The 14,722-nt window shown below is 40.7% G+C and overlaps 1 protein-coding gene across 1 annotated transcript in view; it reads right to left on the bottom strand.

Moving 5' to 3' along the window:
* LOC134315172 (adhesion G protein-coupled receptor A3) overlaps positions 1 to 14,722 on the bottom strand; it is a 339,202-nt gene that overhangs the window by 256,823 nt on the left and 67,657 nt on the right. The window contains exon 3 of the mRNA XM_062996188.1: positions 3,127 to 3,198. Within this exon, the coding sequence (XP_062852258.1) occupies positions 3,127 to 3,198 (72 nt within the window). The remainder of the gene's footprint in view (positions 1 to 3,126; positions 3,199 to 14,722) is intronic.

Genomic DNA, 14,722 nt, shown 5'->3' with positions numbered 1-14,722 from the left:
ATTTTTAAGCAAAAAGTGGCATATACACAGATCAACCATAACATTAAAACCACCTCCTTGTTTCTACACTCACTGTCCATGTTATAATCTCCACTTACCATATAGAAGCACTTTGTAGTTCTACAATTTGTGACTGTAGTCCATCTGTTTCTCTACATACTTTTTAGCCTGCTTTCACCCTGTTCTTCAATGATCAGGACCCCTACAGAGCAGGTATTATTTAGGTGGTGGATCATTCTCAGCACTGCAGTGACACTGACATGCTGGTGGTGTGTTAGTGTGTGTTGTGCTGGTATGAGTGGATAAGAGTTTTAAAATACGGTGTCTACTCACAGTCCACTCTATTAGCTAGTTGGTCCACCTGGTAGATGTAAAGTCAGAGACGATCGCTAATCTATTGCTGCTGTTTGAGTTGGTCATCTTCTAGACCTTCATCAGTGGTCACAGGACACTGCCCATGGAGCGCTGTTGGCTGGATATATTTTTGGTTGGTGGACTAGTCTCAGTCCAGCAGTGACAGTGAGGTATTTAAAAACTCCATCAGCGCTGCTGTGTCTGATTCACTCATACCAGCACAACACACACTAACACACCACCACCATGTCACAGTCACTGCAGTGCTGAGAATGATCCACCACCTAAATAATACCTGCTCTGTAGTGGTCCTGGGAGAGTCCTGACCATTGAAGAACAGCATGAAAGGGGGCTAACAAAGCATGCAGAGAAACAGATGGACTACAGTCAGTAATTGTAGGACTACAAAGTGCTTCTATATGGTAAGCGAAGCCGATAAAATGGACAATGTGTGTAGAAACAAGGAGGTGGTCATAATGTTATGGCTGATCGGTGTATAATTTAAGTGACATCCTCACTACATTTGAATCAGACTGGAGGTGTTGATGAATGTGACTATGCCGTGAGTAAACAGATCTAAAGCAGCACTGACAGCACAGAGTACGTCCCGTCTTTCATAACAGACACTCATATGACATCACAGATGCACTAAGCAGCAGGACATCACACATCTCTTCACTGTTCATTTCCCCAGTGCCTTAGATTGTGTCTCCTAAAATAGTCCCTTTTTACTTTAGAAGTGGAGGAAAAAAAAACCTTTTAAAACCCCGACCAAACTTCTCTAACTGTGCATTTGTTCCCTTTTCTTACCACAGCTGGTGGAGTGGGTGCTGCACAGCTCCAGGGTTCTGTGACCCTGCGTGGGGTGAGAAGTTTGGTATGTTTACCCTTTGTTGATATGAATTCATGAATTCACTCTGGGTATTGTGGTTCCCATCCACCTTCCAAACACATGCAGGTCAAAGGTGGGAAACACCCTGGACAGGTCGCCAGTCCATCACAGAGCAAACACACACACACACACACACACACACACACACACACACACACACACACACACACACACACACACACACACACACACACACACACACACACACACACACACACACTGGGCAATTTTAGTAGCTTCAATAAACCTGACTGCTTGTCTTTGGTTTGTGGGAAAAAAAAGCTGTGCTCCTGAGAGAAACCCATGCAGACACAGGGAGAACATGCAAAACTTCACATAGAAAAGACCCAGGTCCCTCCACCTAGGAATTGAACCCAGGATCTTTTTGTTGTAAAGCAACAGTGCTACCCACGCAGCCCCTGTTACACGTCTTATTTATTTATTGTGACATTCTGACTGTTATTGCATTTAGTTATGAGCTGCTAAAGACCTTTGAAAGATGATTTGGCAGCCTGTTGTCTTTAGGAAAAAAGGGCTTTAGCAGCTTATAACTTAATGTAATAACAGTCAAAATGCCACAATAAATAAATTAATAAATAAATAAGGGGCATACAGTGGCTCTGTCATTCACAGGGCAAACACACAAACACACACACACACACACACACACACACACAAATAGGTCAATTTTAGTAGCTCCAGTTAACCTGACTGCATGTCTTTGGTTTGTGGGAAAAATTGGAGCTAATGAGGGAAACCCATGCAGACAAAGGGAGAACATACAAAACTCCACACAAAAAAAGACCCTGGTCCCTCCACCAATAAATTAAACCCAGGACCTTCTTGCTGTGAGTCGACAGTTATACCCACAGAGCCACTGTTCCACTTCTTTATTTATTGTGACATTCTGACTGTTATTGCATTTAGTTATGAGCTGCTAAAGACCCCCTTTCCTAAAGACAACAGGGTGCCAGTCCCAGACCCGCCCAGTTGATTAGCAACTTTAATATACCGTACTACAGGACTGTGTGTGTGTGGTAACAGTGTATTGCCGAGAGATGATTTGGCACCCTGTTGACTTTAGGAAAGAGGGTCTTTAGCAGCTTATAACTTAATGCAATAACAGTCAAAATGCCACAATAAATAAATAAATAAGGGGCATACAGTGGCTCTGTCCATCACAGGCACACACACACACACACACACACACATAAATAGGGCAATTTTAGTAGCTCCAATTAACCTGACTGCATGTCTTTGGTTTGTGGGAAAAATCAAAGCTCCTGAGGGAAACCCATGCAGACAAAGGGAGAACATACAAACTCCACACAGAAAAGACCCTGGCCCCTCCACCTAAGTATTAAACCCAGGACTTTCTTGCTGTAAGGCAACAATGTTACCCACAGAGCCACTGTTCCACTTCTTCTTCTTATTTATTCATTTATTGTGGCATTCTGACTGTTATGAGTTCATAAAGACAACAGGGTGTCAGTCCCAGACCCACCTAGCTGATTAGCAACTTTAATATACCGTACTACAGGACAGTGTGTGTGGTAACTGTGTGTCAGCCAGAGATGATTTGAACACCCTGTTGTCTTTAGGAAAGAGGAGCAATAACAGTTAGAATGTTGCATTAAATAAATAAATAAGGGGTGGCACAGTGACTAGCACTGTAGCCTTACAGCAGATGACGCGGTCTGGGTCCTTTCTGTGTGGAGTTCTGCATGTTCTCCCGTGTCCATGTGGGTTTCCTCCGGGAGCTCCGGTTTCTTCCCACAGTCTGGAGCTGACAAGAACGAATGTCACAGAGAAACGTGCATCTTGGGTACTTGGTTTTGATTTGAACCCCACCACCAGTACTTGTGCATTCTCATACTCACAGCCTTTTCAGCATAGTAAGTCCACGAAATGCTCCGGGCTCCACTGTACTAATCAAATTATTCCTCAGATCCCTACACAAAGACAAAATGAGAGAGTAAGACAAGTGAAACATAAATATGCTAAAGTGGTTAAGCAACAATTCTAATATACACGTTATTTTTCCACTTAACGACTAGACTGGTGACCTTTACACAGTGTTTCCTTTCCAGTATATCAGAACCACCGCAACCCTGAATAAGATAAAGTGGTGGTAAAACAGACAATGATGAATAAATAAATGCATGAATAGTACATCTGGTGTACCAGAGCCCTGGCAATTGATTATTTTGTCCTAACCACGATCTAGACCTGCTCACTGTGATATAAATGCTAGTATATGCTAGTTTATGGTATTACATGGCTACAAAAATACACATTATTATGTGCATGCCTTTTGTGACTACCCTGAGACACTCACTCACTCACTTTCTTAACCGCTTATCCAATTAGGGTCGCGTACGTTTTGGGTGCTGAAGCCTATCCCAGCTTTTCAATGGGCGCAAGGCACACAGTAACACCCTGGACGGGCCGCCAGTCCATCGCAGGGCAGACACACATACACACACACCCATTCACCTATAAGGCAATTCAGTGTCTCCAGTTAACCTGATTGCATGTCTTTGGACTGTTGAAGGAAACCGGAGCTCCCACACAGACACGGGGAGAACATGCAAACTCCGCACAGAAAGGACTTGGACCACCCCGCCTGGGGATCGAACCCAGGACCTTCGTGATGTGAGGCGACAGTGCTACCCACCGAGCCACCCTACCCTACCTTACCTTTTTTATGTTTCAGTAATTATAATAAAAAAAATTCTTTATTACTATTTATTTATTAACAATGAGTGCTTATAAATACATTTTATTAATTACTATTTACACTGATCAGCCATAACATTAAAACCACCTCTTTGTTTCTACACTCACTGTCCATTTTATCAGCTCCACTTACCATATAGAAGCATTTTGTAGTTCTACAATTACTGACTGTAGTCCATCTGTTTCTCTATATACCTTTTTAGCCTGCTTTCACCCTGTTCTTCAATGGTCAGGATCACCACAGAGCAGGTATTATTTAGGTGGTGGATGATTCTCAGCACTGCATTGACAATGACATGGTGGTGGTGTGTTAGTGTGTTTTGTGCTGGTATGAGTGGATCAGACACAGCAATGCTGCTGGAGTTTTTAAATACCGTGTCCACTCACTGTCCACTCTATTAGAAACTCCTACCTTGTTGGTCCAGCTTGTAGATGTAAAGTCAGAGACGATCGCTCATCTATTGCTGCTGTTTGAGTTGACCTTCATCAGTGGTCACAGGACGCTGCATGCGGGGCGCTGTTGGCTGGATATTTTTGGTTGGTGGACTATTCTCAGTCCAGCAGTGACAGTGAAGTGCTTAAAAACTCCATCAGCGCTGCTGTGTCTTATCCACTCATACCAGCACAACACACACTAGGAGAGTCCTGACCATTGAGGAACAGCATAAAAGGGGGCTGACAAAGCATGCAGAGAGACATATGGACTACAGTCAGTAATTGTAGAACTTTAAAGTGCTTCTATATGGTAAGTGAAGCTGATAAAATGGACAATGTGTGTAGAATCAAGGAGGTGGTTTTAATGTTATGGCTGATCGGTGTATTTATTAACATTGATTGCTAGAAGACACATGTTCCTAATAAAGATGTCAGGAAGTTTACACAGTGTTTAAAAATCCCAACAACACTGCTGCACCTGATATACTACTACTATATCATTACCAGCAGCAGCACTAGCATTAGTGTACGATCAGCGGAACTTCACTATATATAGTGCATGAAGATTTATTCTCAAATTGCTGGTTTTAGAGTGGCACGAAGGGACCAATTACTGCTCCAAATAATGGGTTACCAGTCAAAGCAGATGGTCAGTGATCCACAGCACGCACACGCGCACACACACACACACACACACACACACACACACACACACAACCAGCCACAGAAGATCACATCCTCATTGCACCCTCGTTCTCTTTATGCACATTTTGTTTATAGAGAAAATCAGTCTCCACCGGGCATTTTGTTTAAACTTCGTACCCACATTCTTTAAATAGAGCCCATACTTTCAGCCAAAGTGCTGAGCGCCAGTAACGAAACCACACTTCTACCCACTGATCAGCCCAGGTCAGAATCTCAGCAGCACAGTAATCAGCCCAACCTTCGGCCCAGTCTCCTGGCCTCCAAACCCCCGACGCACTAAAAATACATTCAGTGATTTAAGAACTGGACTCTGGGTGTTCCTGTGAGACCGAAGCAAACTTCCTGAAATTGTGTGCTCAAGTTTCCTGTGTCTGAGTGGATGGACTGACAAAATTTCGAGAGCAATGGGAACTGCAGCTGTGTACTGTATGTAAAATAAAATAAAGAAATAAACTGAACAGACAGACTGATCAAATCACTCTTAATGCCTGCTGATCAACTGGGTCATAAAAATCAGATCACTGACAGGATGGAATGCACATCTCATTATTGAGAATCGCTAATATCCTAAATATTGAGTCTATCAACAGCTATGATCATACATAGACCCTAATTTACTTAGAATACACCGATCAGCCATAACATTAAAACCACCTCCTTGTTTCTACAAACACTGTCCATTTAATCAGCTCCACTTACCATATAGAAGCACTTTGTAGTTCTACAATTACTGACTGTAGTCCATCTGTTTCTCTACATGCTTTGTTAGCCCCCGTCCATGCTGTTCTTCAATAGTCAGGACTCTGCCAGGACCACCACAGAGTAGGTATTATTTGGGTGGTGGATCATTCTCAGCATGGCAGTGACCCTGACATGGTGGTGGTGTGTTAGTGTGTGTTGACACAGCAATGCTGATGGAGTATTTAAACACCTCACTGTCACTGCTGGACTGAGAATAGTCCACCAACCTAAAACATCAGACCAACAGCACCCCATAGGTAGCATCTTGTGACAACTGATGAAGGTCTAGAAGATGACTGACTCAACAGCAGCAATAGATGAGCGATCGTCTCTGACTTTATATCTACGAGGTGGACCAACTAGGTAGGAGTGACTAATAGAGTGGACAGTGAGCGGACACGGTATTTAAAAACTCCAGCAGCGCTGCTGTGTCTGATCCACTCATACCAGCACAACACACACTAACACACCACCACAATGTCAGTGTCACTGCAGTGCTGAGAATGATCCACCACCTAAATAATACCTGCTCTGTGGTGGTCCTGTCGGGGTCCTGACCACTGAAGAACAGGGTGAGAGCAGGCTAAAAAGGTATGTTGAGAAATATATGGACTACAGTCAGTAATTGTAGAACTACAAAGTGCTTCTATATGGTAAGAGGAGCTGATAAAATGGACATTGTAGAAACAAAGAGGTGGTTTTAATGTTATGGCTGATCAGTGTATGTTCACATTGCAAGTGATCATTGGGGGGTGGGGGGTATAGGGGGATAGTTAGTTAGTCACTGTCCTCCTCAGGCAGAAGTGGAGGTCAGTAAACAGTAAAGCAAATTGCAATCGGATAATTGGATACGACTAGATTGGGAGGAAAATTGGTTCTATAATTAATGCTTTTTGTATGCATTAGCTTATTCATTGATTGCATTGAGGTCATTCAGCATACCAGATGAGAGGGTCACTATTTATTCATTCATTGTCTGTTTTACCAACGCTTCATCATATTCATGGTCACGGTGAGTACAATTTACTGGACAGGTCACCAGTCCATCACAGGGCACACACATTCACACCTAAGGGCAATTTACTATGTCCAATTAATCGGACTGCATGTCTTTGGACTGTGGGAGGAAACCGGAGCACCCGGAGGAAACCCATGCAGACATGGGAAGACATGCAAACTCCACACAGAAAGGACTTTGACTGCTCCACCTGAGAATTGAACCCAGGACCTTCTTGCTTTGAGGTGACAGTGCTACCCACCGAGCCACCGTCCCACCAATGGCCACTACATACCTACGAATTAAGCAAATCTACAGCACACCTGAGCATTGTACTGCCCCCAACCGGCTCACATGAGGTCCGTGGTAATTAGAAATCAGACGTAAATAAGTGTACATCACACTTGCAATACAATGGCATTGTTTTAAATTTTAAGGGGACTGCTATTTTGTTTTCAATTTACATTACATTACAAGTTTTATTTATTTTATATATTTTATAATGATAATACACAAGATTCATCAGTTTACAAGTTTAATGTGATACACAGTCACAGACTATTTCAAATCTCCAATTAACCTGACTGCATGTCTAATGTGGGAGGAAACCGGAGCTCCAGCAGGAAATCCACACCCACCAAGCCAAAGAATTAAGAATTGATGCTAATAAAAATTAATACAATTTTATAAAAATTTTAACAGTACAGAACATAGCACATTAAAATTGGCAAAAAAAAAAGAAAAAAAACAATCATTAACCATAAAAAAACTAAAATGATCAAGAATTGCTGCTAATATAAATTAATAAAAGTTATTTAAAAAAAAAGTACAGAACGTGTGTAGCACATTAAATTGGGAAAAAAATCATTAAAAAAACTAAAATGCTTGAGCCTTGCTGCTAATAAAAAATAATAAAATAAAAATAAAAAAGGACAGAATGTGTATAGCACATTTAATTTGGCAAAAAAAAAGAAAAAAACAATCATTAATCATTAAAAAAACTAAAATGCTAAGAAATGGCTGCTTATAAAAATTTATAAGATTTTATAAAAATAAAAAAAGGACAGAATGTGTGCAGCACATTAAATTGGCAAAAAAAAAACAATCATTAATCATTAAAAAAAAACTATGCTCAACTAATGCTTGAGAATTACTGCTAATAAAAAATAACACAATTATATAAAAAGTACAGAACGTGTGTAGCACATTAAAATTGGGAAAAAAAGAAAAAAACAATCATTAATCATTAAAACAAACTAAAATGCTTGAGAATTGCTGCTAATAAAAATTTGTAAAATTGTATAAAAATAAAAAAGGACAGAATGTGTGTAGCACATTAAAACTGGCAAAAAAAGAAAAAAAACCAATCATTAATCATTAAAAAAAACTAAAATGCTTGAGAATTGCTGCTAATAAAAATTTGTAAAATTGTATAAAAATAAAAAAGGACAGAATGTGTGTAGCACATTAAAACTGGCAAAAAAAACTATCATTAATCATTAAAAAAAACTAAAATGGTTAAGAATTGCTGCTGACAACTTTTTTTATAAAAATAAAAAAGGACAATGTGTGTAGCACATTAAAATGGGCAAAAAAGAAAAAAAAAACAATCATTAATCATTGAAAAAATTGCTGCTGATAAAATTTTTTAAATACAATTTAATAAAAAGTACAGAACATGTAGCACATTAAAATTGGCAAAAAAAAAGGATTAATTAATCATTAAAAAAACTAACATGTCATACAAAATAGTAACTTGCAGGTTAAGGGTTAAGTGACCTGAACTTTCTATCTGTTATTTGAGTTTTAAAAATGAACAGCTTTAGATCATGTAAGAAAATAAAGCTAAGTGTTCCCTTTTATGCAGTGAGGGCCTCAAGAGCATCGCTGTAAAATGGCTTGAACATATAAAAATAGCGAAGCTGAATAAATCCATTCCTACCAGTAACAAGCTATTTGTTTTGAATAAGCACGACTACGACTGTAAACAAGCAAAACTCCACACAGAAAAAGGATCCAGATCGTTCCACCTGGTAATCAAACACAGAACCTTCTTGGAGTCTGGAGGTTAGAATGACCTGAACTTTCTATCTGTTATTTAAGTTTTTAAAATCAACAGCTTTCAATCATGTAAGAAAATAAAGCTAGGTGTTGCTTTTTATACAGTGAGAGCTTCAAGAGCATCGCTGTAAAATGGCTTGAACATGTAAAAATAGCAAAGATGAATAAATCCTTTGTCTACCAATAACAGTCCATTTGTTTTGAATAAGCACGACTGTAATACAGAACATAGAAATATTTCTGAGCCTCATCAGTGTCGTAGTTTTGACTGCATTTACATTAAAATTAATGAGCATTATTTCTTAAAAGCTTTTGGCTTTGAACAAAAATGGCTTTAACCTTCGGATCTCTGAGGTACATTAATACTGCAAAGCAGCCGATTTTACCCATTTCAAAAAATAATATAAACATTTAAGTAGCTGGCCGGGCTTGCTCATTCACCAGTAAATGCACTGTTATTAAGGTAACAGCACCACGCTGACTGCTCTGAAAGTGAAATGAGAAAATGTAGAGCACTCTAGTTTTCATTTGACAAGAGTAAAACTGTTAAGGGGTTCTGGTTTAAAGAAATGCAAGAAAGACTCAACAGGGACAGATCAAACCCAGTTTGAATTGTATAAAGCAGCGGTCCCTAGCCTTTTTTGCACCACAGACCGGTTTCATATAAGACATATTTTCACGGACCAGCGGGGTGGAAGGATTTAACATAGAAAAACTATAAAATGGAAAATCAGTGTGAATCCTGAGCTTTTTTCGCTGCAAAGAGACGCTGCTGCCACCTAGTGGTGATTGTGAACAATAACACCCGAAGAGTTTTGAAAATGTAATTGCTCTTGTAGTGATCTCGAATCATTTATTCTTTCTGTGCGGCCCGGCAATAAATGACCCTTGTGGACAACTGGTATAAACCAATCTATGCCTTCTCAAGGTGGTGCTAAATGTATAACTTTTGAGAAGTAGCCAGAAAATGTCCAGCAAATGTTGATCTACAGCACACCTGGGCATTGTACCGCCCCCGAGCCACATCTGGCCCTTTGGCTGTCCTTAACCGGCCCACATGAGGTCAGTGGTAATTAGAAATCAGACGTAAATAAGTGTACATCATACATGCAATACAATGACATTGTTTTTACCTTTGAAGGGACTGCTATTTTTAATTTATGTAAGTTTTATTCAATTTATCAGGATTTTACCATCATGTTTTACACTTTGGATACATTCATAACAGAAATGGTAGTAATTCGTTACACAAGATTCATCAGTTCACAAGTTTAAAATCAAACAGTCATGGACAATTTTGTATCTCCAATTCACCTCACTTGCATGTCTTGGACTGTTGGAGGAAACCGGAGCTCCCACACAGTGTGGAAACCCACACAGACACGGGGAGAACATGCAAACTCCACACAGAAAGGACCCAGATTGCTTCATATGTGAATCGAACCCAGGATCGTGTTGCTGTGAGGTGACAGAGCTAACTTCCGAGCCACCGTGCCGCCCTCCGTAAGTTTCAGTTTAAGTGTGTGCATGTGTGTGTGAGTGTATCCAGGTTCACCATAAAGTATTGGCAAGGAGAACTTGACTGACAGAGACAGTAGAGTTTTAACAAGACATGAACTTCTAAGTATTTATTCACTGAAGTCGGGTGTAAAGCTGTTTAAGTATTACAATTTAAATCATCACTACGGTACTAAACACACAAGAGAAATACAAGAACTTGAACAATGCAGGGTGTCACATTTGAAGCTTTGCTAGCTAACCTGCAAAAGCAACAAGGACTTTTTTTTTAAGTTTTACACATCCAGGACTGGAGCAGTCAGGACCAGCTTTGTGATATCCAGAAATAATATCCAACAAGAACAAGGGATTTTATAAAATGATACAATTAGGGTGCCCAGGTGGTACAGCAGGATATTCCGCTAGCACACCAGCCCCGAGATTCTGAACTCCTCTGTTTCTGAAGATTCTGAAGCTTGGTTGAGAACACCAGTCGTTGTACACTGCCGTGGTCAATTTAGTTTTATACTGGATGATCGCCTGACATTCGAGACTTCATTTATTTATTTTTGTTGTATTATAGTATCAAACAACAATGAAATGTATGTCAAAAAGTTATTTTGTTAATTTTTAGTTAAAGCTATTTCTTAAATGTGAGGTTCGTTTGCCATAACAAACTTAGGGAGCATCCAAAAAGTGCACAGTGATATGATAGTTACACAGTGATATGTACGATTAGTTATGCCCGTATTACAGAATTGTGATGATGGTAAGACGTAGAAAACAACATTCTTTTACTTAGACTAGCTTTGTGATATCCAGAAAGAATATCCAACAAGAACAAAGAACTGAAAAACAGCAAATGAGATCATTATAGTGATATAATGTTTAAGTTTTTCTCTGCCTGCTTCTAATTTTCATTGCATGATTGTTACATCCACTCTCAACAGAAACAGTTTATTAAAACTGTACAATTTACTGCTTTTTTATAATAAGATACAACAAGGGCGCCCAGGTGGTACAGCAGGATATTCCGCTAGCACACCAGCGCCGAGATTCTGAACTCCTCTGATTCTGAAGATTCTGAAGCTCGGTTCGAAACACCGGTCGACTGGGCGCCATCTAGCGGGCATAATCAGCAGTGCCTGCAGCAGACACGTCTCTGCTAGGGCAAGATGACCGGACTATGTGAGAGGGGTCTTCAAACACTGTGTAAGGACCCTGATTGGTGAATTGAGGCACCTGTGCAGAAAGCATGGGTGAAAAAGGGTTCTGCTAAGGGCTGCGCACGGGCCGTTGAAGGCGTGAGCAGAAATATACCCAGCTTGACTGCAATCAGGGACCCCCCAGCAGCGGAAGACAAATTGACTACGCTAAAATGGGAGAAAATGCATAAATAAAAAAGAAATAAAAGATACAATCAATATTGAGCAGAATTAAGTTTAGCCTGTTGGCCCGGTCCGTAACAACAGTCCCAATTTCTCATGCGGCCCCTTGGAAAATTTTATTGCCCACCTCTGATCTGCAGTGTATTTTCACAATGAAAAAGACACATACTCAATAATTCAACTAAAAGAATAACTCAGGCCTTAAATTAAAAGTAAAAAAGTGATTAATGCCAAGTTCACACTACACAACTTTACAAGTTCTTCAGATCGCTGTACAGTTCACACTACACAACTGGATCTCTTGTAATCGAGAGTCTTTTAAGTCACTGTGTATTTCACAATACATGACTGATCGGTGATAGGGGATTACACAATACACCGTCTACCATCAGGAGGAATCTTAAGACGAGTCTGTCTGGTCTCCCAAACTACGCTTTGTCACGAAAACACACGCTAGAAGTGACGAGGGGTTTAATGATACCATATCCAAAAATGCACGTCAACAATAAGCGAGCGATCAAAGTTGTTTGTGCGCTGATGTGCAGCATAAAAGCAAGTAGGAAAAATAAATGAATCTGAGTGGATTAGGCAACGTTACCAGCAGGGATTGTCTGTTCTGTAGTGAGTTGGAGGTAAATAAATATTTTTTGCAATGCAGCATGGTATTATGCTAACCCTAACCCTAACCCTAACTCATTGGCTGTAGTTCGACATAGCACTCCCTGCCACTCACAACCTGCTTGCAACCCCTTTCACAATACACGATTTTGAGTCAGCGACAGGTCCAGATATTTATCATGCTAGATATTTTTCTTGAGCTCGGATCGAGTTGTTGAGTAGTGCACACATAGCTATTGAGAGTCGAATTTCGAGCCCCGAGCGAACGCAGAGTTGCCTCCGAGCTGCCACATCTAGCGGCGACCAGTCAGCGAGCGAAAATCAGGGCAAAAATCGTGTAGTGTGAACTAGGCAGGAGAGATCGATTACACAATTAAAGACAATGATTCACCATCATAAAAACGCTGATTTAAAAAATTTGTTTTTTATTTTTATTAATGCTTTTTATGTGTGTAATAACTGGGTGTAATGATTGACTCCTAAATAAATACAGATCATTACAGAAACCGCTATAAATACTGAACAATTCCTTGCAGTAGCATTTGCGGAAAAAAAATCTCTCCAGCTGTTAAATGTCAAAACAAGATTTAAACAGAAACGCCGTGTCTTCCATTAAACTCTGTTTGACACTTGGAGTTTCTTCTTACTCAGTCCACGCTTTGTGTTGATATGCTGCTAAACTCCTGACAAACTTCAACAGTTGCAGTTAATTTTTCAGCTTGGCAGCAGCAACTCTGCTGAAATATGTGAGTGCGTATAACTCATGTGTGTCCGTATGACCAGACTGCTACACAACACACTCCCACCAACAGCATTAATGTAGAGATTTATGGCCTAATGATCACACTTTCACACCCAGGCCTGGGAAGAAGCTGCTGGAAAGTGTGTGTGCATGTGGGTGGGTGGAGACAGTATGGGAGAGATGTATGTGTTGCTACTGGAAGGAAGTTTTGGAGGACCTTGTCAGAGAAGGTCAGTAAGAAGACCGCACGACGTCAGGAGGGTAAAGGGTTTAGGAAGGATGACCGAAAGCCGGAGAGCTCTCTAATTAGCGGCTAAATCTGTTTCCAGCAACCGCACGATAGCTATAAGTAACAGCAGGTCATGCAGGAACCCTTCGGCTCAGAGATTCAGTAACAAATTGTCTATTAGGGACTCGTCCAAGTTCATTTTGGCAGTTGGGTAAAGTTTAAGCTGATTGCAGTCTGTGTACTGTCATATTCTGTCTATAATGAATCCAAGAACAAAGTAAACTGGAAATGTTTAACAAGCTTGGTCTCTTTGGACTGGTGTTTAATTAAACAGATACAGCAGCCTCTGGAGCAGAAACTACAAATACCAGACACACAAACTGCTTGATGAATAACTATCTGAGTAAATCCAGATCTGAAATCCAAACTGTTTACTAGCCTGTCAGTTGATGCCTAAAGTGTTTTGTTTTTGAAATATATATATATATACTGTATATATACAGTATATATATATATATTTTTTTTAATGCATTTTCTCCCCCTTTTTCTCCCTTTTAGCGCATCCAATTGCGTCATGCTTCCTCTCCACCAATGCCGATCCCCACTCTGATTGAGGAGAACAAAGCTAACCCACGCCCCCTCCAACACGTGGGCAGCATGCCAAATGCATCTTATCATCTACACTTTGACAAGTGCAGTGCAGCTAAGCACTGTGTACGGAGAGACACACCCTGAGAGCCCTCTTTTCTCATCTCTGTGCAGGCGCCATAAATCAGACAGCAGAGGTCGTAATTGCACCAGTCATGAGAGAGAGACCCCATCCGGCTTAGTCCCGCCCATATCTGAACAACAGGCCAATCGTTGTTCATGTGGCCGCTCAGCCTAGCCGGCAGACAGAGCCGAGATTCGATACGATGTATTCGAGATTCCAGCTCTGGTTCCAGCGTGTGTTTTTACCGCTGCGCCACCTGGGTGTTTTAATACATTTTCTACAATTATTTCTACATTTTCTCCCTTTTTCTCCTGATTTAGCATAGCCAATTACTTCTTCGCTGCTGGGGATCCCGATTGCATTCAAGGAGGGTATATTTGCCTGCTTCACGCCCCTTCCAACACATGCTCAGTCCCTTAACCGGGGTCCCTGCACAGTGTAATAAGACCCCTCCCACTTAGTCCAGCCTTTTCCCACCCAGCAGACTCAATCGCCAATTTCGCCTGCTGTAGGCACTGCCAATTGGTGAACGGTAGCAGAGCTGAGATTCGAACCAGGATGTTCAGAATCCCAGCGCTGGTGTGCTAGCAGAATATCCTGCCATGCCACCTA

Source organism: Trichomycterus rosablanca, chromosome 5 (genome assembly GCF_030014385.1).
Source record: "Trichomycterus rosablanca isolate fTriRos1 chromosome 5, fTriRos1.hap1, whole genome shotgun sequence".
In the NCBI taxonomy this organism is placed as follows: Eukaryota; Metazoa; Chordata; class Actinopteri; order Siluriformes; family Trichomycteridae; genus Trichomycterus; species Trichomycterus rosablanca.
The sequence above is the reverse complement of the archived record's forward strand: the minus strand, read 5'-3'. Positions and strand labels throughout refer to the sequence as shown.